At 36.2% G+C, this 24,836-nt stretch overlaps 1 protein-coding gene across 1 annotated transcript; it reads right to left on the bottom strand.

Moving 5' to 3' along the window:
• Positions 1-752: 752 nt before the first annotated feature.
• LOC125665694 (uncharacterized) lies at positions 753-21,826 on the bottom strand. The gene is made up of 14 exons (XM_056152404.1): positions 21,447-21,826; positions 17,978-18,078; positions 16,299-16,444; positions 14,249-14,357; positions 11,073-11,182; positions 10,549-10,667; positions 10,054-10,184; positions 7,254-7,421; positions 6,611-6,738; positions 5,226-5,448; positions 4,774-4,912; positions 4,085-4,366; positions 3,765-3,974; positions 753-2,454 (listed from the first exon to the last, which is right to left on the bottom strand). The coding sequence occupies exons 1-14, from the start codon at positions 21,727-21,729 to the stop codon at positions 2,213-2,215; spliced, it is 2,391 nt and encodes a 796-aa protein (XP_056008379.1). The 5' UTR covers positions 21,730-21,826; the 3' UTR covers positions 753-2,212.
• Positions 21,827-24,836: the final 3,010 nt, after the last annotated feature.

Below are 24,836 nucleotides of genomic sequence, written 5' to 3'. Positions count from 1 at the left end.
CACAAACAATGAACAAACTTGACTTCCCACTATACACGAAGATATTTGCTTATTAATATGACTAATCATAACCATGTTGCTCTTTAGCAAAAAACAAAAATATTCTTTAAGTTTTAATATAAAATTTTGATCAAATATTATGTCCCTACCTTACCCACGGCGGTCATAGGAATTTGTACTACATTGGAAAGCTTAAATCGTGACTAGTAGTTCCTAAGAACATTGTGATTTTTCAAAACATATATTACATGGATCATATACATGCTAAAATTTGATCCCTACAATTATAACCCCAACCTAAATCCTGAGACCATGTCCTCAGTACCCCTTGCTTGTCGTAGAAGGCGTACATATGAGGCGGTCCTTCGGATGATACCTCAAAAATCAAGGTCCCGTGTCACAGCAGGTGTGGCACGATAAAGATCCCTCCCAGCTCAATGGCCATAAGCGCCGAGCATAGGCCAAAATTTTGCAGCCCTTCACCGGCAGTGGTGACGTTTCCATATGAGTGAAATATTCTCGAGAGAGACGTGAAACAATATTCATTCAATCAATCAATCAATCAATGTATCAAACAAACTTGAATCTGCATTACCTGAGGATGAGTAAATAATTATCGTTGCCCTGATGTTCTTGAGAAGACAATTCCCCCATTAAATTCTGCGCAACATCTGGGAAATTAAATTTCTTATATGCCAAAAGCGAATAGTTTACATGAAAATGAGCTAATGCAAAAACAATCGGACACAAAATATGTTTGCGATAATTTCATTTATTTCATTATATACATATACACCGTGTAATGCCCTGTATCCTAAGTTTCGTCTTCATTTGCAAGTAAGACATGAATGTTTTGTACAAATGTAATATTATACATACATATGTGATCGTTATTGTAACACCCACACACATCACGAAGTTGACTTAGTATACTCTATGATGTAAAAAAAAAAATAATCCTGAAAACAGCAATACATGTAGCTGTATCATAATATACCAATATATGTATATTCTCATCATTTACCGAAATCCCGTGGGGATCCGGGTTAGAATAGGTACTCAGTACCCCCTTGCTTGTTGTTCGAGGCGACTAAATGGGGCGGTCCTACGGATGAGACCGCAAAAACCGAGGATCCGTGTCACAGCAGGTGTGGTACCATACAGATCCCTCCCTGCTCAATGGCCATGAGCGCCGAGCATAAGCCTAAATTTTGCAGCCCTTCTCCGTAAGTGGTGACGACTCCATATGAGTGAAATATTTTCGGAGAAGGACGGTAAACAATATTCAATAAATCAATCAATTACCCAAACGCCTTTGTGATATTTTTATTAGGCTATTACTTGTATGGAGATCGATCTCTCTCTCTCTCTCTCTCTCTCTGATTCTTAAGACGTGGCGAAACCTTACATGTACATGTAACAAACTATAACCACATGGTTTTACTCTCTATCAACATAATTTTTCCTATCCCCTTTAACACAGTGACAATTGTAGCAACCATTCATGCTATTTAGTCCATCAATGATATAATCTAGGTTTGGTGAGTGGATTTTCAGACGTTGATTATGTCTCTGCATCATCAAAATTACCGTGTGTACACTCAGAATATTTTTGTTTTCATTTTAACGCCCTGATTTTGTTGTTGTTTCCATAGTTCTGGTAAACCAACAAAATAAAATGATCAACGATACACAGGAAGAACAAGAGAATTAAGGAAAGTACAAACATGTATAATCAAAACTGTACTTCTTAATCAATAAATTGGGGAAAATACATTATCCAAGTATAATGATGAAAAGACGACGTATGGTATATACAGCTACATGTTACATCATAGCCGGTGAGTATTAGTATCTATAAAAGACATGGACTAATCATTCCAGGGTGGTTTTAGTTATGTAATGTGACAGTGGTTGCAGTCACGCCTTCGGAATGCACTATGAAAGGTGAAGATAACGAACAGTTATCAATCTCATAAATCCCATAAGCAATACAAAATAAATAGAAAAGAGATAAAGAAGAGACACAAATCAATATGAATTTCAATAATTACACGTAGTACTAGTTGTTACTTTATGACGTACTATTATCAGAATCTGAACAAAATTTCATCACAACGTGACGTGTGTTTACAAAGTACACTAGCTCCATTAATACTTTTGATATGATTAAGTGAGGTAAGAACAATCTTAAATCTATGCTTGAGCTGCTTCATTTTGAATATACCACGTGTGGTTCTTTTCCAATTTCATCGTATCCCCGGCGTCTGACCCGAATGTTAGTCCAACCGCAATGTTTATTGATGAGTACCAAGGTCAGAATGAGGATAACGAAGACAAAGACGACCATTGCGATGATCATTACGGAAAACCACGTGTAGGCGATATCAAAGGCGTACTGGTCATCGTCATGATGGCTTCCCCTGTTGCTTAGGGTTGAGGTTCCACTTGCAGCTGAAATACAGACCAGATACTCATGTTATATGATCGTTGCAAAATTATGTAGCTTACAAATAATCTTGTGAAATAGCGTATCATTATAATTATTTGATATTGGCCGACAAACATTTGACAAATCATATTGTAAATAAAAAGCATGCCTTCAACGTGACATGTGAAGCACATACGGCTGTATACGTGTAGCATTATCTTACGATGGGCAACACTAAAAATCATTGCAATCACACTGGTCGTTTTAGCTCAGTGGTATGATATTTGCTTCATAACAGGAAGGTCGTGAGTTCGAGTTCCTTTCTTGTCACATGACCGCGTCAACCCTTATTTTAGGTTGTGATTGCTCCTTCGCTAAACGCTCGGCGTTTAGAAGTGGGGATTACGGGTCTTTCGGAATTGATCTTTAAAATGGAGACCCGGTGTCGCGGCTGATGTTAGCATATTAAAACCCCCTCATTACTACGACCCTGAGCGCTAAACGTATAGGTCTAAACTGGTCGTAATTTGTAACTGGTGACGTCTCAGTATGAGTGAAAAATTCTCGAGGGGACGTAAAACAAATCTACATTAAGGGCTCATGACTGATTTGACCCGTCGACAGGGGATGGATACTTCTCCTAGGCACATGATCCCACCTTTGGTATATCCAGGGGTCTGTTTTTGCCCAACTCTCTATTTTGTATTGCTTATATGAGTTACGAGATTGATCACAGTTCGTTATCTTCACCTTTCATTAATTTGCGTAGTGCTTCCCGTTATATTTAGTATGCTGCAATTTGATATCGAGTGTGAAATACGCGTTTAAACAAGACAAAGGCCACTATATTGGAACAGGTGAATGTCAATCAAATCCAGGGTCATGTTGTCTTTAAACATTTTATGTAGCAAAAAATAACATAGGGTGTTGTCAACAAATTTTATCTGCGACTGACAGTTTTCAGTTTTACCCTCAACTTCAGGGAGTATTCCTTGTGTCTTATAATGTGTATTTGACCCGCGTGTAGTTATCGAGCTTTTTTAATATTCACTTAAAATCAGTTATCCATTTGTACGCTCCTTCATTTGTTTTGCCACCTACCCACTTTAAAATTAATTCCCACAGGTCCCTGTACTCTTGACGAGCACCTAATTCCTAGATCAGTTTGTTATATGATAACTATGTTGTATGTTTAAGCAAATAAACCGAAAGAGGGCGTCAGAGTTCACCGACAGAGGGCGTCAGAGTTCACCAACAGAGGGCGTCAGAGTTCACCGACAGAGGACGTCAGAATTCACCAACAGAGGGCGTCAGCGTTTTCTATTAGATGTACCTGGTAGCTCTATGAATTCGTCGTTTTCTTTGGAAGATCCCGAATCATCGGATTCTGAAGCAGGATTCTTGTCGGATTTCACAAGGAAGTTAGAACACTTCGGAAAATTCTGGGGATAATTTGGCATTTCGTCTGGTTCTCCTACTTGCAAAACTACAGCCATTCCCATGTTCATGTGTGTTTCAAGGTGACAATGCATGATCCAAAATCCTAAAATAGAACACTGCGTATAACATACCTTTGATATGAACTTCATAATTCAACGACCATCTTAATTTATCGTTTTAAAGACAGATGATGTGCACACCATAGATGAATACCTGGATTGTCAGTTTTCAGCCTGAGAAGGACGTAACCTCTGTTAGGGACAACTATGGTGTCTTTGTGGGGAGGGTTTTCTTTAATCATATCTGGGACGTTTCCGTGATTCCAACTCGAATCGTGCCATTTTGCAGTTCTATAGTTATGTGAATATTCTATATCCTGGTTTGGGCCTTGTAAAAGTCCATCTGTCTTATTTACAACAGGAAAGCCATATTTCAGAACCTGGAAACGGTTTCCATGCAGATGAACAGGATGCGATGTTCCTTTATCAGATCCGTCTTTTTAGAAATGAATTATAGATGATATAAGTTATTATACATAACAACTAAGTATGTTTTTATGCAACATTTATATTGAGTGAATATGAACCTGGCCTGGATTTTTCGAAAGAAACTAAAGTAGAAAATCTGAGATTTTAATAAAATATTGACCGCTCAAATACCAAAATACTCAAACGTAAGTTTGCGATTTATTCTTATATCGTAAGGGAAAAGTTCGTTGAAAGAATGTTAATGTATAACTTGTATGGAAATTTTCATTAATATTACGATAATATCTCTTAAAACCGACTCATAAAATGGCCATCTCCGTAAGTGTAATGGATTTCCATTCGTTTTTAGATGTTAATAGAGTAAAAATGCTAAAGACAATGACCGAACTTTCAAATTTGTCAAAAAGTACTCACCCTCAGCCATGAGGACAAGCTGCGTGACCTTCTTCGTGGCCAGCTTAACCACGTGGGTACAGCGACAGTAATGTCCACAGTCCTCCATATTCTGGTTGTTACATACAATACTTTTATCGTTCACAACATTTGGGAAAACCTGTATTCCAAACAAAACGAGGATTATCATAAGAAGAGCAGTAGTCAAAGTATGTTTAAGGTACATGTACACATTCTTTGAGGTAAAATCACTGATCTGTCTATCTGTCAAAAGAAAGTTTTGAACACTTAATGCATTTATCACTGCATTGACCGGTCGACAGGGGATGCTTACTCCTCCTAGGCACCTAGGCTTTATTACCTATTTCATCAAGCTATCTTATATGTGTTACAACACTATTAATGAAAAATATAATCTCGAAAATGAACAACAGTTAAATATAATTTAAACATGATTTTTTTAAAGATAATACCTGAAGAGGCATTGGAGGACTTTGGTAATGAATGGTGTTCACCGCCGGCCTTCTGCGCATCAGATCACTTCCTGTAAAGTGAAAGTTTAGGAACACTTCCTGGAAATCTTCATGTGATGTTGGATCAGACTTAGGTTCCTTCGGAGTTTCAGGTGCAGCGGCCCTCAGATCCACTACAGAAAGACACTCGACGTAGGCCTCCCGTTTAACTACTGATTCAGGTCTACAGATAAACATAAAAATATGTGATAGATGCAAGGAGAAGATAACGAACAGTGATCAATCTCATAACTCCTATAAACAATACAAAATAGTTTGGCAAACACGGACCCCTGGACACACCAGAGGTGGGATCAGGTGCCTAGGAGGAGTAAGCATCCTCTGTTGACCGGTCACACCCGCCGTGAGTCCTATATCCTGATCAGGTAAACAGAGTTATCCGCAGTCAAAATAAGTGTGCCAAGATACATTTGGTTAGATGGATGGGTGCAGTATTCAAATTACAAGAGCTACTGTAAATTTATAAACATATATAAATAACGTTAATAGCGTTACGATACAACAGTAAATCACGGTTATAACGCACACGCTTATAATGAATTCACACTTATTGCAATGTGATATTTCTTCCACCATCAGAGGAAAATAACAAACTTAATGAAATGAACTCTTTTTTGCTGGGCCTTGAGGTTCGCTATAACCTTGTTTTTCTGTGTTAATAGATCAATGCTCGAGGTCACCCAGTTGACGAACATCAGACTTGCGATCTGAAATATGATTGCTAACTTAACATGTTTATGTAAGCAAGTGAACTTTATTGAATATGCTACTTTTCGATTTGAATGTGATTTTTATGAATGTTTCAAAGATGCCTTAACACAAATAGAGCAGGCAATCCTTTAAAATATTGAAATGTAAAAATAAAATAAGAGCATAACACTTGAATGAAAAGAGCATATCCGTATGCTGTAATTCGAAAGCGAATTTTCTTTTATACGGGGTGGATATACAACTATCCTGTGTATTGCCTTAGATACAAGCTAAAGTTTTACTTCTTTCAATTATATCGAACTGTGAATGGAATTATGCTGCAATGGATACCACTTTTTTGTCCATCTCCGCCTACGGTTAGCATTAACAATCTCCAGTGTCTCTTGGTGGATGTGAAATCAGATATACTAAACAAATCTTAAGTGCGGTAATCATATTGATCATGGTTAGTGCTGATGAGTGTCGAATAATAGTCGGAGACAAAGGGACATCATCGAAGAACAAAAACCTTTGCCCTCCGGTTAGAGTTTTATTTTCCGGAAAAAAAATACAATCTCGGAAACTTTTTCTCCGACACAATACGCTGCAATTCTTTTTTATAATGAGATACAAACCTCCAGTGGCAATTAGCCATTACACATGGATTTGACTCTGTGCATTCCCTCGCTTCAGACTCTGGAAGCTCATCTCCAGCCTCGTTATAATGAAGCACTGCAAAGCTCACATTAGGCTTTCTGGGATTCTAAGAATGAAAATGCAGTGAAGTGTTAAACAAGGAACATTTGTGTGGTATTTTTGACCTACTTTAATTGCTACACATTTTTATCTTGTCAAAATCCTACTTGTAACACGAAATATACTTAGTTTGAATCTTTAAATATGAAATTTGTAACTTAGTAAAAAAAAATTCTAAATCCGTATTTAACGGATGAAGTAGGGATCCGAGCTAGAACAGGTTCTCGATTCGCCTAAATGGGGCGGTCCATCGAATGAGACCTCAAAATCCGAGGCCTCGTGTCTCAGCAGGTGTAGCACAATAAAGACCCCCACCCTGCTCAAAGGCCACAAGAGCTAGCTAAGCATAGGCCCAACTGTTGCAGCCCTTCATCGGCAATAGTAATGTCTCCATATGAATGAAACATTCTCGAGAGGGACGTTAAACAATACACAATCACCAAACTTTTAACAGGAAAATAAGATAAGTACACTGTATATGCACGTTTGATTTCAATTATACACAAATTTCAAATCCCTCACATAGGAGAAATCCATGACTTCCGTTGTTTCTAGTCGTATCCAGTAATTATCAGAGGTTGAATTTGCATACAGGATGACGTCATAGGTTTCCCCTGGATTAATGACGATGTAGTCTATCCAAACAGGCGCCAGATCACCGCCATCCGTCCCAATCAGTAAGAGTTTGTGCTGCATGTATAAAAGTACAAATCAGTAAGAGGTTGTGCTGCATGCATAAAAGTCCGAATCAGTAAGAGTTTGTGCTGCATGTATAAAAATTCCAATCAGTAAGAGTTTGTGCTGCATATATAAAAGTCCGAATCAGTAAGAGTTTGTGCTTCATGTATAAAAGACCGAATCAGTAAGAGTCTGTGCTGCATATATAAAAGTTCCAATCCATACATAAAATATTTATTGTTAGTAATGAACATGTGCTGTTTTGTTGTATTTATATTTAGTTCTTGATAAAAAGAATCACTGACACGCAAGTGACATTAAACTTGAATCAACCTGTTGAAATCGTTTCTCTCGTATACAAAATAGGACAGTGCTAAATGTAGACAGACAGGATATATATATATATATATATATATATATATATATATATGAAGATAACAGTGATCAATAATCTTATAACTCCTATAAGCAATACAATATAGATAGTTGGGCAAACACGGACACCTGGACACACCAGAGGTGGGATCAGGTGCCTAGGAGGAGTAAGCATCCCCCGTCGACCGGTCACATTATCTATGAAAGGTGAAGATAACGGGCATCTCATAACTCCTATAATAAATGGAAAATAGAGAGTTAGGCAAACACGGACCCCTGGATATACCAGAGGTGGGATCAGGTGCCTTGGAGGAGTAAGCATTCCCTTTCGAAAACCAAATCATATTTCACATGTAACCTATGCAAGGTGAAGATAACGAACAGTGATCAATCTCATAACTCCTACAAGCAATACAAAATAGATAGTTGGGCAAACACGGACCCCTGGACACACCAGAGGTGGGATCAGGTGCCTAGGAGGAGTAAGCATCCCCTGTTGACCGGTCACACCCGCCGTGAGCCCCATATCCTGATCAGGTAAACGGAGTTATCCGCAGTCAAAATCAGTGTGCCAAGAACGGCTTAACAATCGGTATGAAACACGTCAGACAGCATTTGACCCAATGCGAGGTTGTATTGACGAACTACATCGTTATAACGACCATATAATTTGCGAAATGCTGTCTTCAATCGAGACTGTTGAAATCCCTGTACCATCAACTTGTTTGTCAGTAGCTTACCTCGATTTAAAAACTGACTATACCCAGAACAAGCTCTTGCATATCGAATCAGTTGAGATATATAAACACCATATGCAGGTGATAAGGGGAATATTGCTACATAAATGTGGGAAGTTGACGATGGAGAAGCTGAAATCATCCCGTTTGTCATACAGTTGAGTTGTCAGTTTACCGTTAATGTCTACTTTCAATAAAATATCTAAGTATGATCTAATTCATTTAGCACTTCTGGTTTATTAAATACAGAATGATAGATGGTACGTATTTTTGTTTTGATGTTTCTAATGCGGGATTTTAATACCGTATAGCAGGTTTTTTCCGCGGGTCTAAAATTTGGCGATTTGCTGGCTCAAAGGTATGCTAATTTTTTAGCCGAATAAATTTTGGCGGACAAGGAAGAGTCTTGCAAATATCGAAGTCATAGTTGGGTGCGTATTTGGCGATTGAAATTTTGGCGGAAAGCTATCTAACCGCTAAAATAAGCCAAATTTATCATTCAGCGAAAAAAACAACGCTTGCTCTTATTCTTTTGATTTATTCTGATATTGTATCAAGTTCTTCTTTTTTAAAATATGTAGTCCATCGTTTGGTATAATCTTCGACATAATTCATAATAGAGATGAAGTTCTGTCGCCGATTGAAAGATCAATGTTCTCTGTATTTAGAACCTTTTAAAATAAGTGATTTGAGGTCCTCATTTTCTACTATATCAATATCACCAGTAGTGACAGGTCCAGCTGTTCTATAGTTGAAAGAAGACGAAGAACACGCGGTGGATTCAGTATATAGCTAGGCATTGCAAAGTTTGTTTATTATTAAAAATTGTGGATGTAATAGAAGTATACATGTATTTGTAGAAAATACAGGGTGTAGACTTGAAGTTCAAATATTTTGGAAATATAAGACTGAACTCTTTTATGACGAAGAATGTTGCTTATATTGACGGCATCTATTCTTTTTTAAATTTGAGCTTAATGAACTGGTGGCATGGTTCGGAAGGAACATCGCGGTAGTTTAAAGAGCCTGTGAATGGCAACATCCATACTCATTTCAAGTATAAACTAGCTTTGGCTTCTTCAAATAACGTATGTAAAATTATCAATGGAACAGCGTAAAGTTTTGTGCTAATATGATGTGGACCAAATTGTCTGTTGACATAAGGCGTAACCAAGCGTAACATCATGAATTCTTGGTCTTTTATATAAACGATGTCCATGACTGCGTTTCCGTCTTTAAGTATTTGGAAAGAGTCTCATCACAATCATGTTATTTCCTTGTGGAGTAGTCAAATTTCCCACATCATATACATTATCATTGCATCCATTTGGAAATGCAGTACGTAGAGTCCTATTCCAGTGATCTTCTCGTTGTCTACGAAAAGAGTATGGGATAAAGAACACTGACCTTTTTTCAGCTAACAAGGGGGAGTAAAATTGTTTATGATGGAAATTGTTAATCCATTTGATATCACATTATATATTCCAAAGTCCCCGTTTAAAGCACATACTAGTGAACGAAAATTACTGTACCTTGTCGATGGAAATCTTGTATTCTCCGTTCATGCCAGAGTTGATCATACGTAATCTTGTGTTGGTGTTGTGAGATACATTGAAAACTTCAAAAGGTACAGCCCGTTGGTTCTCAGAACTGTCGTCAGAAACTGTTAGCAAATCAAGAATAATTTCATCAAATCACGGTAGCCTTGTGTTTTAAACGAAATGCATGCCAGATAAAATTGGACATGAAATGTACTATTAAAATTTGTGTTTTACATTCGCCTGTGTCAAATGTATTTTATATGAAATGAATACGATATTTTTTCTTTGTCTCGAATTATGTGCGAAAGATAAAGATAACGAACAGTGATCGTAACTCCCACAAGGAATACAAAATCAAGAGTCGCTCAAACATGGACCCCTGGACACACCAGAGATGGACGGATGTCCTATCCAAAGATTTTGAATTTCAATTGTTTTTACTTTGAAAAAAAATCTATCATTTTTTTTTTATATACATGTACTTACAGTATTTTGTCCTTCCGTTTACTAAGGCATTAGCGAACGGATGAGATAAAGGCGACATGCTGCCATCATAAGTACGCATCGACCCACCACAGTAGTCAGCACGCATGTTTCCTATAAACCTGAGATGGGCAATGCTATATCATGAGTTCAGAAGTGATTATAAATAACATTACACATTACATTTTCAACAATTTTGCCTCCAATATCTCTATACTACCAATTGAAATGATAGTCATTCTTCATGAATTTGAACGATGTGCGTATGAATCTTGATAAATATAGCACGGCTATTCTAACGGCTGGGAATTTTTGTGACAGAAATTAAAATATAATGTAAGTATAAGATATATATTTCGTTTTTGAAAATACATGAGGGCAAGAACAGCAATGTTTCATGTTGGTGTACTTTTCATAAAGCGCTAACGTCATATTTCAAAAATGAAATATGTTTTATAGGTGAGAGTGCAATAATACAGATAAAATCCAGCATGACAGCATAAATGAAGTGTTAAAACTCTGCTTACGGTTGCATGTACCAATACTGTTTTTCCACATGTTCTACGTCACTATTCTGGGAGTCCCAATCTTGGATGATGAACACAACATCGTTATCAATTCTAGCAATATCTTTTCTCTAAAAGAAAATGCAGACGCATTGCTTTACAAGTATCACACAGTGAAATAGGTAAAGTCATTGTTTGGGGAAAAAACCCTCACAGGAATGGATTTGTTTTTTTTTTTATATAATTATTATGCAAGGTGAAGACAACGAACAGTGACCAATCTCATAACTCCTACAAGCAATACAAAATAGATAGTTGGGCAAACACATATAATTAATAAGAAAGTAATAATTTAAGTTTACAGTAAAACTTGATGATAAGGATATTAGGAATTCTCTCTTATATAGAAGTTTCAAGTCCCATAGAAAAAAATTAACAATCTAATTTTCAATATGGATATGAATATTTTATGTTGGAAGGAACAAAATATGGAGGTCTAAGTGACTTCCCAATAATCAAGTTTTATTTTTAGATACGGTATATCAATAACATAACTAATACATGCAGTTGTTCAAAAATGAATATAACTAGATACTGTAATAAAACAGTGATAAAACATGCATTGAGTATTCTGTTGCGCACGCGCCCTGGGGTCATACCAAACCCTATTTCATTATTGTTGAAATATATCTAAAACAACCGAGTTGATGACCCCTAAACCATATCTATTCATGTTGCACATATCAGGATGCATTAAGTATTCTGATGGGCAAGTGACCTGGGGTTATTCCCACCCTCCATCATTGTCCGATTGTTCAAATATCTTTAAAATGGTTGAGATTCCAACCCTTAAAACAAATATATTCTTGTTGCACACGGTACAATGTACCGAGTACCAGGTTTTTGTTTTTCTACCCCATTGGTCTCTCAAGATAAAAAAAGAAAATTCCGAAAACGTATTACACATCTAAAGGATACCACTAATCATCTTCCAAAATATGATTTGGCTAATGCATAAAATGTATGGGGACTTCTGGGACCAGGTTTTTCTATAGAAAAACACCGTTTTTCAACCCACAATTTACCTCCAGGATGAAAATCAAAATTCTGAAACCTTATTGCACATCTATACGGCACCACCAATTGTTTTCTAAAAGAAGATTTGGCCACTGTGTAAAATGTAACAGGACTTAGAGGACTTCTGGGAACCCGAGTTTTTTGTCAAGAACACATTGGTTTTTCTTTTTTTGGTCCCCCAGGATGATTGATTGATTATGGTTTTACACCATGTTGGCAATATTTCAGCCTTATTACGGCGGTTAACATACATTGAAATATGTTTGGTATCTTTTGGAAGATGAATTATGGTATACTATAGATGTGTTATAAGATTTTGGAAGTTTTATCCTTTGGATGGGACGTTAAACGGTGCCCCATGTCAAGTATCACAACCCACTGGGCATGCAAAAGACCGCTTTCTTTATTTTCGAAAAAGATTAGACTCACTGGGGGCCGTCAGGGACACTCAAACACTCACAGCCAAACATATTTCAATTAGTCAACCGCCGCTAAATGGCTGAAATATTGTAAAAACAACGTAAACCGCAATCAATCGATCAACCATTCTAGCTGATCAACATTATTGATAATCCGACAACTCGACTAAAAGATTATCATAAGAACTTGTCAGAATATTTCAGAACTCTTTCTTGAATACACATAGAATGTTGCCTGATTTTTCATATTTCCTGTTGACTAAGGGATTTTTCCATCCAGAAACCATTAGAGTAATTCATCTTGATTACATTTAGCTGGCTGTCATCTTCAATGTTTCAACGGAATAAGGGTATTGATCCAGAATTTCTGGACTTATTTGAAGAAAAATGAAAATGTTCAGAATAATGTTGGCTTTTTGTCTTATGCAGAACTACAGATTTAACACGGGCCTGTTTTACAATTGCACCCTAAAACTTTTCGTCGATTGAAGGCTTCCTTAGACAAACACTCGCAATACACTAAAGATTTTAAGGAAATATTCACTGTATCAGAACTATGTATTTAACATTGTTCTATGTATGGTCAGTTTTAAATCAAGACAGGCTACTGGCAAATACGTTGATGTCGCAGGGATTTCAACAGTCCCGTTTAAAGTCAGAATTTCGTCAACTTTATGGTCGTCATAACGATCTAATTTAACAATACAAACTGTCATTGAGTAAAATGCTGTCTGACATTTTTTACACACTGATTTTGGCTACAAATTACTCCGCTTAACCGATCGATTGATCCACTGTTTTTACGTCTCGTCGACTAGTAGTAAGGGTTATTTAGCGTGCCAACGCCTGTCGCGACGCGGAACCCCGTTTTTAAGGTCGTATCCGAAAGATCCGTGATTCTCACTTCGAAATGCCAAGCCTTTGACGATGGAGCAATCACTACATCAATTAACGTCTTGGGTATGACGCGGCCATAGAACAAGCGGGTGTGACCGGTAGTCACATGATCCCACCTCTGGTATGTACAGGGGCCCATTTTTGCTAAACTTTTAATTTTGTACTCTTCATTGGAATTTTGAGATTGATCAGTTCGTTATCTTCACGTTTTCGTAGACTTCAAAACCTATGTGAAGTACAAACTTCGTTTTAGAAATGTTTTGGTAAACGAATTAAATAAAATCACTCTCCTTTAAAAGCTATCAAGAAATATATACCTCATCGGGTTAAATCTAATAACCGAACTAAACCAGACGACTGAATTAGCAGATACAAGAACCAATATCTAATCGTACATTTGTTTTGTTACTTACATACACAAATTTTAAACCAGGCATGGCGCTTACGGCCGTTGCATTGGTCGTTCTTTATCGTGCAAAAGTCTACCGCGACACGAGACCTGTTTTGAAGGTCACATTCTAAAGGCCCGTAACGTTCACTTTTTATTCCAGTTGATTGGCGAAGGAACAGTTATTACCTATGTTAAACGTCTGCACATGGACGCGACGCCGGTATTGAAAATGAAAGTCGTTCTGCGAAGCAAATGCTGTAACTACTAGGTTCTCGCTATAGGTACACGTAATTATATAATTAATCTACTATACGTGGTCTGTAGCGCGAAAAATCTTTGCTATTTTATGTCCGATACCTTCATATTGATTAAGCTGAAACAAGTGACCAAGGTATTATGGCGTGCTAGCGTACCTCAGTTCCCTTTTTCGGAAGTACAATAAAGGCTCCAGCCAGGCCGGATGTCCTCATAGCGCCATGGTGGGCGTGGTACCAGTGAGTTCCTCGAGGATTCGCCCGGAATCTAAAACAAACCCAAACAATTAATAGCATATTTACCAAGTCCACAGATCATTATCAGCAACATACCATGGTACTGAGATTTACAAATGGAAAACAATATTAATTCCATTTCTTTGAATATGGGGAAATAGTATTAAATATGTGATAATTTTATGTTGGAATCACAGAGCATATAAATACCAAGTACTTAATCGCATTTCTCATTCGCTGATACATGCGTTTAGTAAGATGTTTTTTTAGACTCAGATTTCCTCGATCACGACTCTTGGTTGCCAACAGACAATGGGACGTTGTAGCTAACACTCATTAAAAGAGATTCAATTGTACGTCGTAATTTAAACAGTGTTTCGATTGGTTGAGAGCTAAATGACGTACAAGGAAAACTGATACATAAAGCGCCTCATCCAACTGTCACATTTAGATGAAGAATAAAATCGCTATAACTACGGGATTTGACACCTTTTCACATCCCTAACAAGCTATAATAATTACTGACACAGCAGTATTCTAAGTATGTTGGGTTGCTCTACAGAAGATCAAAGTATCACTTTGAAACTTTTTACCCCAATAAAAAACTAAGATATCAAAATGTTTTTTTTTTTACTATAGTTCATTACATTCATGGTAGTATATATCAAAGTTTTAACAATAACAACGTACTTGTAGATTGTTAATTGTAAACGATTATAAATTGTTAACTATAATAAACTGTTATTAAATGTAATAAACTTATTGTCAATTGTTAATAAACTGTAATTTTTAACTTTATTAGTTGTAATAAACTGGTATTGTTAAGTGTAATAAAGTGTTATTGTTACCTTGCTAAACTGTTATAAATTATCAACTGTAATAATACTAATTGTTATACCCCTATAAAACAGTTCCTATATAACTCCTTACAAAAAAAAGTCCAACAATTCGACTGTTCTGGCGAATGTTGGACCGGGAACTGTTAAAATCGACTGTTAAAAAAGACTGTTGACCGAATGACGTCATATGGCGCTAACTCGAGTTATCTTTTCGTGCCGTTTGGATAAAGAGAAATGGCGGATGCACATTTTGCGACAGCAACGGAAGATGAAATTCAATTAATTCTTCAAAGTAGGGACAGCAAGAACATAAAAAATATCTCTTCATCATTTTCTAGAATCAATTGTGTAAGATGAATTTACTTATGTTTTATTTTATTCGTGTTAAAGCGGTTATATGCAAGTCACATGATTCTTGGTCTGCTGATTTGTTTACGTAATGGCGAGGTTCACTGATCTGACTGATGATGAAATACGGAATTTATTCTAATAGATGAAAAGCAGAGCAGATACACGAAAAATATAATTATCAATTAGGATATTGAGTATGTTTTCTGTTAAACTAGTGGAATCTGTGATAAATGTACGCAATCACACTGTCGATCCGTTTAAAGTCAACAAACCATGTGCAATACAAAATCAACCTAAAAATGAAGGTGTATAACAAAACAGTTATTAACTGGGTCCTCGGACAACAGCTGTTTTGTTTGACCCTCGAACATATGAGTTGCCCTCAGCCTACGGCTTCGGGCAACATACCCGTTCTCGGGTCAAACAAAACAGCTGTTGTCCTCGAACCCAGTCAATAACTGTATACTGTTAACTAGTAAAATTATTATTGTTAACTTAAGAAACTGTTAAAAATTGTAAATATCATTAACTGTTATTGATAAGTGTAATACATTGACATGTACTGTGATAAACTGTTATTTTAAGCTTGGTAAACTGTTACAAATTGTTGTCTGTAATACATATATGTGACAAATTCTCCAGAGGGGCGTTAAAGAATATACAATTCATAAATCAATCATTAACTGTAACAAGCTGTTGTTGTTGACTGTTATAACATGTTATTGTTAAACATTTAAATTTGAATTTTTTGGACAGATATAACAATAAAATGTACTTCTTACTCGTAAGTAAACATCTGCCCCGGAAGTATAGGACATTGTGTAACCATGGATACACCATCCATCCAAGGAGTGCCGTTCTGGAACATCCCGTGCCAATGAAACGTCACTGCCTCGTTTACCATATCATTATGAACTTGGATCTCCACCTAAGTAGAATATACGTATATCAAAATCAAATCTCTCATAAATTTATTGGGCTTCTTACAAATACCGAAATTTATACAAGTAGAAATTAATTTAGCAAATGTTTGCACTTGCTATGGCTATCTTTAGCCTAAAACATACAATGTCATGTACGCCTTTATGATAGTTTACATAATATTTATGACACTGTTAATTATGAAAAAAGTCAAGATAACTGATCAATTTCATAAAATCCATAAAGAATGCAAAGTTTAGATTTGGGGTAAATACCGACCCCTGAAAATATCAGAGGAGGGTCAAGGAGGAGGAAACATTTCCTATTGACGGGTCACACTCACTGTATATCTTGCACAGGTGTACATGTAAATGGAGTAACCTGTAGTCAAAATCAGTACGTTAAGAACGGCCTTACAATCTTTATGACAAACGTCAGACAGCGTACGATCTAATGATAGGTTGTATTTTCAAATTATATCATTAAAACAACGATAGAATTTGTCGAAAGGAGATAGTAAACAACATTATAATGAAATACTTGTAATATCAACTTATTTATCGGTAGACCACATAATTTTCCATATCTGTTTAATGTTTGGATATCTTATTGATGTTAACAACATGTTAACAAGTAAACTTATGACAAACAGAACGCGAGTTCAGCTTCTTCTAATATTTATGTAGCAATATTTCAATAATTCCGTTATCAACTGTATTTGCTTATTCATATTCTGCAATTTTGAAATAGAAAACCCATATACAAGCAAAAAATTTTGGCATTCCGTAGCTCAGTTTTTGTGACTGGATAATCATTGAAATGTTTAATGAAAAACACAACATTTTAAGTGAACATGTCATTTATTATCAGGATCAAACGAATAACGCAATAAAACGACTGCAAACAAAATGAGGTAATATAGACCAAAATATACAAAATTAATTGGCTGGGACAACTTAATACATACCACCGTTTAGTAATGACTAGGATTGCAAATGACCAAATAAACATGTAAATTGCACAAATTGATCCCAGCCAATATAAATATAAGAACACTAATAGTATCAAAAAGGTTGCGCACAAAAAGGGCTTGTCAACTGATCAATTTTTAAACCGAGACAAGTTAGTGACTAATGAGTTGACGTTTAACGAGATTTAAAGTCAATATTTCACAAATTCTATGGCCATATGATTTAGTTTACAAATACAGCCTGTCATTAGGTTGAATGCTGTTTCATGTATTTCATACCAATTATTAGGCAGTTTTTGTGCACTCTGATTTTGACTACGGAATACTCCGTTTACCTGATTAAGATATAGGGCTCAAGGCGGGTGTGCCCGGTCGACAGGGGATGCTTACTCCTCCTAGGCACCTGATCCCACCTCTGGTGTGTCCAGGGGTCCATGTTTGCCCAACTATCTATTTTGTATTGCTTATGGGATTTATGAGATTGATCACCGTTCGTTATCTTTACCTTCCATCGACCACCATTAGTTCTCTTCACATTGTTATATACAAGAAATACACATGTTAACTCACTTTTTGATTTTCATACACAGCCAGAGTTGGTGCCGGAAACTGTTTGTTTATACTGTACATAAATTTGTAGTTGCCATCAGCCGTTATAACTTCCTGCATTTCTAGCAATAGAATGTTTACACAATTATAATAATTGATGATATCAGCAGACATGCTTTTTGATAGAAATTCGCGATACACACATGAACACACAAACACACTTGATTCTGCAGTCAATGTCTGAAGTTAATATTACAATTGCAGTCTTAATCCTATAGTTAAAGGACATATCGCATGCTACCCAACGACTTCATTTCTGTAGCAAAATTAATTCTTCTCTTGCCAATCACCATTTTAAATGTGTTTAAACGATTTAATTTGCGTAGTTTTCTAGCTTGAGGGAACAAAATTCAAATTTTGGGATATGCATATTTACTTTCGATATTGTACCCGCCATTATGCGTAACGTCATATGCGATCACGTGCGAGATGGTTAACCATTTTTAACAGATTAGATTTTTTAAATTATTCAACAACCCAAGTTAACAGCTTATAAATAATATTTCATTAGGGTGTTTTGTGTCGCTTACGAATGTATATTACCTGTCAGAAGATGAAATGTGGATTTATTTTTTCGGTTTTCCAAGGGAAGATGTGAGGGAAGAGATGTGGGTAATATTTTTGTCGGTGCAAGGACTTTGCCTTAAAAAAAAACCAGTCATGCACTTTTCCAAATAACAATTAGACGAAGACCCGGATAAACTGAAGAAAATAGTTATGTAGAAGCTGAGGACATCTATAGCAAATATATATTCTGCTCTGGTCCACAATCTCACCTTCGGAATAAAACATTATCTTGTAACATGTGCTTCCCGGGCAGTTCCAACTCGTAGATTTACAAATAAAATTAACGATCGAAAAAATAATTGAACTTTCATTTATGATAAATTATTGTAATTTCTATTTTATTCTAATTATATGTTTTCCAAATATGACCGAAAGTCTTTTAAAGATGGATTCGTAACATCAAGTCTTAGTGCAATATAACAAAGTGTTTCCACTTGCTAACGACGTGCAGATCACAATTGATAAAAAAGAAAATAATAAGAATAAAGTATTGTAATTTCCACTTTGAATTTAATGTATTTAGTCATTTTAGGATTTTATTTTCGAAATTCCCTCGTGACAGTAGTTGTGAAAGATGGTATAATGGATATGTACATCTTAATTTTTACCCATTAATGAATATCTATTGTGCAGTTTATGTGCATGGTGCTGCTCACGTTTTTCCGGTTGGTTGGTTGTTTTACACACCGTTGAGAACTTTTCACTCATATTGAGACATCATCAGTTGTAGATGAAGTGCCACAAATTTAGACCTATGGTTAGTGCTTCCGGCAGTAGCAGTGGGAGTTCTTTATCGTGCCAACGCCTACCTCGGCACGGGACCTCCATTTTTAAGGGCATATCCGAAAGACTCATGATTAACACTGACTACGGATTACTCCGTTTACCTGATTAAGATATAGGATTTGCGGCGGGTGTGACCGGTCGACAGGATGCTTACTCTGGTGTGTCCAGGGGTCTGTGTTTGCCCAACTCTATTTTGTATATATTCTAGGAGTTATAATATTGATCACTGTTCTTTATCTTCACCCTTCTAAAAACCGAGCCTTTGACGAAGGGTCAATCACTATCTATATTTATGTCTTGGGTTTGACGCGGCCGTGATATGAGCGGGATTTGAACTCACGACCTCCTGGTTACGAAACAAACGCTCTACATTGAGGTATAGGTTCTGTTTCACAGGCAATTATGTCGCCAGGGTTCGAATTTACTATTGCAGAGTGAAGGTATAGAACTCTAAATATAGGGTACCCAAGTTCGCCAATGAGAAAACATATAAATCAATTGGTATGAAATTCTAATCTGTATTCCGATATAATCACACATAATCAATCTACATTACTACCAAAGTTCATCCCAAAATTCCGTATACTTTCCAAGATATGCAGAAATTAATTCAGAAAAATGTCTACTAGTTTTCGGTCGAATTTAAAAATGGTATCTAATGTTGCACATTCTATGTAATTGGTTGCTGCGATGCACAAATACTCCGTTGAGTAGTAAAATACCAGGATGCAGGTAAAGTTCGTTATTGTTGTTTTATAGATACATTGTATATTATATATTTAGAATTATATACCATTACTCTTTAATAGTAAATTCGAACCCAAGCGATATGATTGTATGTGGTATATCCGATAAAGAATTTCCTTTTTACATCCCGGCTGTTTCCGTTTCCCGTCACCAGCTGAACGAGGAACTAAACCTACAATACGGTCCTTGTTAGCAAATGAATTGTGCGGAACAGTGAGATATCTAATTCCGGTCATGACAAAGTACAAACATCCTGTTAGCCTTTACAATAGTGATATTGAGAAAAATGGAGAAATATCTTATTACTAGTGAATGTAAAACATGTGTGTACCGTGTGTTGTTATCCGTACCTAGACGTTTTGGGAGCGTTATTTTCATCCCATTTCTAATAAAAAGAATATTAGAAAAAAGAGTCCACATATTTCATATTTTCTAAATAAATCTTGAAATACACAAGAAACAAGTCGGCATCGAACGTTGCTCTGTTTCTCGGGAAAATGATTAAAAAAGGACATGGAATTGATCTTCATCTGTAAAGTACAGTCGCAAAGGGACTAGTGCTAAACACCCGAAAACAAACCCGAAAAAATAGACGTCGCTAAAATCCTTAAGTGAATTTTAATGATGCATGTAAATTCATTTTTGTCTTTGGGATATATTTCCCTATACGAGTTTGTAAAATTCTGATAGGGATTTTTAAAATTCTCATTCGATTTTCCTTCCAACGTGTTTATTTCCCACTTGCCAAGCGAGAGTCATATCTGTGAAATACGGCTGTTTGAATTGTTACGTGTATCTAATCCAATCTATTAATGAAAACATCTGAATGTCCCTAGAAATATAGGGATAATGAACACAAATTTGCCGCTTGGACTATCTCGATTTAGCGAAGAACGGAGCTGTTTGACCATATGGAAAATCGGATGTAAGGTATGTTGGAACAAGCAAACGTTTCTTCTGTTATATTCAATAAAAACGTGTTTGAACAGATACATTTAACACGTTTAGAATATTATGTATAACACTCTACTATAGAGATTAATTTAACATACATATAACACTCTACTTGTTTAACATATTATCATAACACTCCACATAGTCTTCCACATCTGCTTCACACTTAGATATTTTATTACACAGAAATGTTAACTGCAAAGCAACAACTCAACTTTATGACAAACGGGATGATTTCAGTTTCTCCAACGTCAACTTCCCATATTTATGTAGCAATCACCTGTATATGGTTTATAGTCTCTCAACTGATTCGATACGAAAGAACTTGCTTTGTGTATAATCAGTATAAAAAGTGTGGTGGTTAACATACCCTTACCTTCATATGTAATTTTTTTCTCTTCACAGTAATGTGCCCCGGACCCCATACCATCCGAAAGTTTCCCGTAGAATGTCCCATTCTTAAATTCAACTGGATTTCCTTCATCTATCGTCCAGTTATATGAGACCATACTCATAATATAGCTCACGTGCAGGTGAAAGACACACTCCTTCGACGACTCTGGACATTTTGGTTCCACACGGTGCTTAAATGCCGATTCAACAGAACACACGGCGATAAGAAAAGGAACGATATTCAGGAGCGAAATACGATAATGCATTTTAGTACTACCCTGTACAACGGGACTATAACAGAGTGAAGGCAGAGAACAAGGTTCTTAACAATGCAGACGAACGGAAAGGACCAACTACATGTACGTGCTAAAGGAGTAGTGTGCAAAGGCCACTGGTAATGGAGTCATTCAAATAAGACAAGGAACAGAAAAGAGATTGAATCGGGAGGATATACTGTATGACTGTATCAACATACATCTCACAATAAAGGAATTGTATTGCCTCTATGTCCTAAATTCTGTGTTCTATTGTAGCAAAACGAAAACAACTCGTCATCAGATCATCATTTACTCTCATGATATATACGATTGTATTCTGAAGGTTATATTATAGCAATTTATATTTAAATTCTGATTACAATTTTTTAGCACACTTTCAGGCACGTATCATCGTTTTTCAAAGTGAGGGGAGAGGACATCTGGAAGATAACTTTGTTGTTGACTTCTCCACAAATCTTGACAGGGAAAAAAGAAAAAAAACCACACACACACAGCAGTGTTTACCTAAGTAGCCAATTCTTCAAAATCCTAATTCGGGATGGGAAGTGTTTTGCAAGGGCTCCCTCAATATTTTGTTCCAGGGTTCATTTGCTTTACTCGCAGGGGGTGTTCTACTATATGAAATGTGAAGATAACGAACAGTGATCAATCTCATAACTCCTATAAGCAATACAAAATAGATAGTTAGGCAAACATGGACCCCTGAACATACTAGAGATGGGATCATCCAGGTGCCTAGGAGGAGTAAGCATCCCCTGTCCAGCGGTCAAACCCGCCGTGAGCCCTATATCCTGATGAAGTAAACAGTTATACATTGTGTATATCTGATTTTTTTTTTTTTTTTTTTTTACCAAACCTCATTTCCTTAAAGAAGCAGGCACTGTTTATCTACAGTCACCTGGCCCAGAAAATAGATGATTTCAGTAGGAGTTCCAAAATCTGGCATTCAAATAAGGAATATATATGCAAACTCAAACGATGTTTAATTTGATCCAAAATTGCTTTCTTATACGACAGGAGCATGAAGTTGGCATAAAATTGCAAAAATGTCAAATTAACGAACAAATTCATAAATACATGGGGTTTTCTTTTTAGAAAACATACAGCCCATGCGTCCAGCAAATTCATATTCAGATACATTTTTCATCTTCAAAATAAACACATCAAAGTCAGTCACGCAGTCAGTCATCCAAAGATTACTTTGGTAAACACCACTCTGATTCCATGCACAAGTACTCGGAAGTTGAAATAGAAAATATGCTGGAGTTCCTCATTGACGATATCTTCGTAGTCTTTGGCGATCAGATATTCCAACAATCTGCTGGAGTTCCTATGGGCACGAATTGTGCTCGTTTATTAGTTGACCTGTTTTTATATTCCTATGAAGCAGAATTTATTAAAACTATTCTACGTGAGAAGAAAAAATCTCTTGCTGTGGCCTTCAATTCGACATTTAGATATATCGACGACGTTTTATCTATTAACAATAATAATTTTTATTCATATGGCGATTCGATATCCAGTAAACTCTACATAAAAGACCCCACAGAGTCGTCCACTTCTGCTTCATACTTAGGTATTTTATTGAAAGAAGGTACATGTATTAACGGCAAACTAACAACTCAACTTTATGACAAACGGGATGATTTCAATATTTATGTAGCAATATTCCATTATCACCTGCATATGGTATTTATATCTCTCAACTGATTCGATATGCAAGACCTTGTTCTGCGTATAGACATTTTTTAAAATCGAGTCAGGCTACTTATAAACAAGTTGTAGCTGCAGGGGTTTCTTTGAATTCAACAGTCTCGTTTGAAGTCAGCATTTCGCAATTTCTGTGGTCGTTATAACGATCTAGTTTGTCAGTACAACCTATCATTGGGTCAAATGCTGTCTGACGTGTTTCATACTGATTGTTAGGCCGTTCTTGGAACACTGATTTTGACTACGGATAACTCCGTTTACCTGACCAGGATATAGGGCTCATGGTGGTTGTGACCGGTCGACAGGGGATGCTTACTCCTCCTAGGCACCTGATCCCACTTCTGGTGTGTCCACGGGTCCGTATTTGCCCAACTATCTATTTTGTATTGCTTATAGGAGTTATGAGATTGATCACTGTTTGTTACCTTCACCTTTCATGTTTTTGATCCTCATGGAGTGAAATTAAAAGTTAATCCAGACTGCAATGCTGTTTTATTGACAGTGTGTGGATTTGCAAACTTAGATTTTGATCTGCGTACTGTTGCTTTTCTTTTGTCACCCTCAAAGCACCATTCTTCCCTAGCGGCAAAGGGATTCAACAGAACTGACCAATGGTATATACATGCAGCATTATCACCTTTTTGACATGTTGTGTTGTTCGTCATCTCCTTTCGACAAAATGTACTGATCCCGATCAAAATTGATAGAAATTGCTTGCAAATACCACATCGCTGCTAATTCTATGCGCTTTTCATCAAGACGTTAGTTTGCTTTATGAATTTATTTCATTTATAAACCCTTTCACAACAAGTTTAGGGAATTTAGTTTTCTGATAAAAAAAAAAGTTCTCTATGACAACTTATCTAAAAATCCGATTGGGTTTGGATCAAATTCTAAAAATCGAAAAAGATTTCTGAATTCTGGCCATTTCATTTCAATTCTTTAAAGTATGTATTTGACTGATACATACTTTTATTAATTTACTGTTTCCTTGACGATTTTAGTGGTAGATTTAAACAAAGATTACAAATACCGTTTTCAATTTTCATAAATAATTTTTCATTTACATGAAATGTGGTATGTCCAGGGGTCTGTGTTTGCGCAGTTCTCTATTTTGTATTCCTTATAGGAGTTATGAGATTGATCACTGTTCGTTATCTTCACTTTTTCATACTCCGATTACAGATTTGATATCGTGATCTGGGTGAAGTTTTATTGAATATATTACATACTTTATACTTTTGGGGGGAAATATGAGAAAGACCAACAATTGAAAATTTATTTGCTCTCTAAGTTTGGATCATAATGAAAACACCAAAAAGAGAAACAAATTAAGAAATGTTTTAATTGTAACATCCTTACAGAAAGAAAATAGCAATACATTT

Source organism: Ostrea edulis, chromosome 10 (genome assembly GCF_947568905.1).
Source record: "Ostrea edulis chromosome 10, xbOstEdul1.1, whole genome shotgun sequence".
NCBI classification, from domain to species: Eukaryota; Metazoa; Mollusca; class Bivalvia; order Ostreida; family Ostreidae; genus Ostrea; species Ostrea edulis.
The sequence above is the reverse complement of the archived record's forward strand: the minus strand, read 5'-3'. Positions and strand labels throughout refer to the sequence as shown.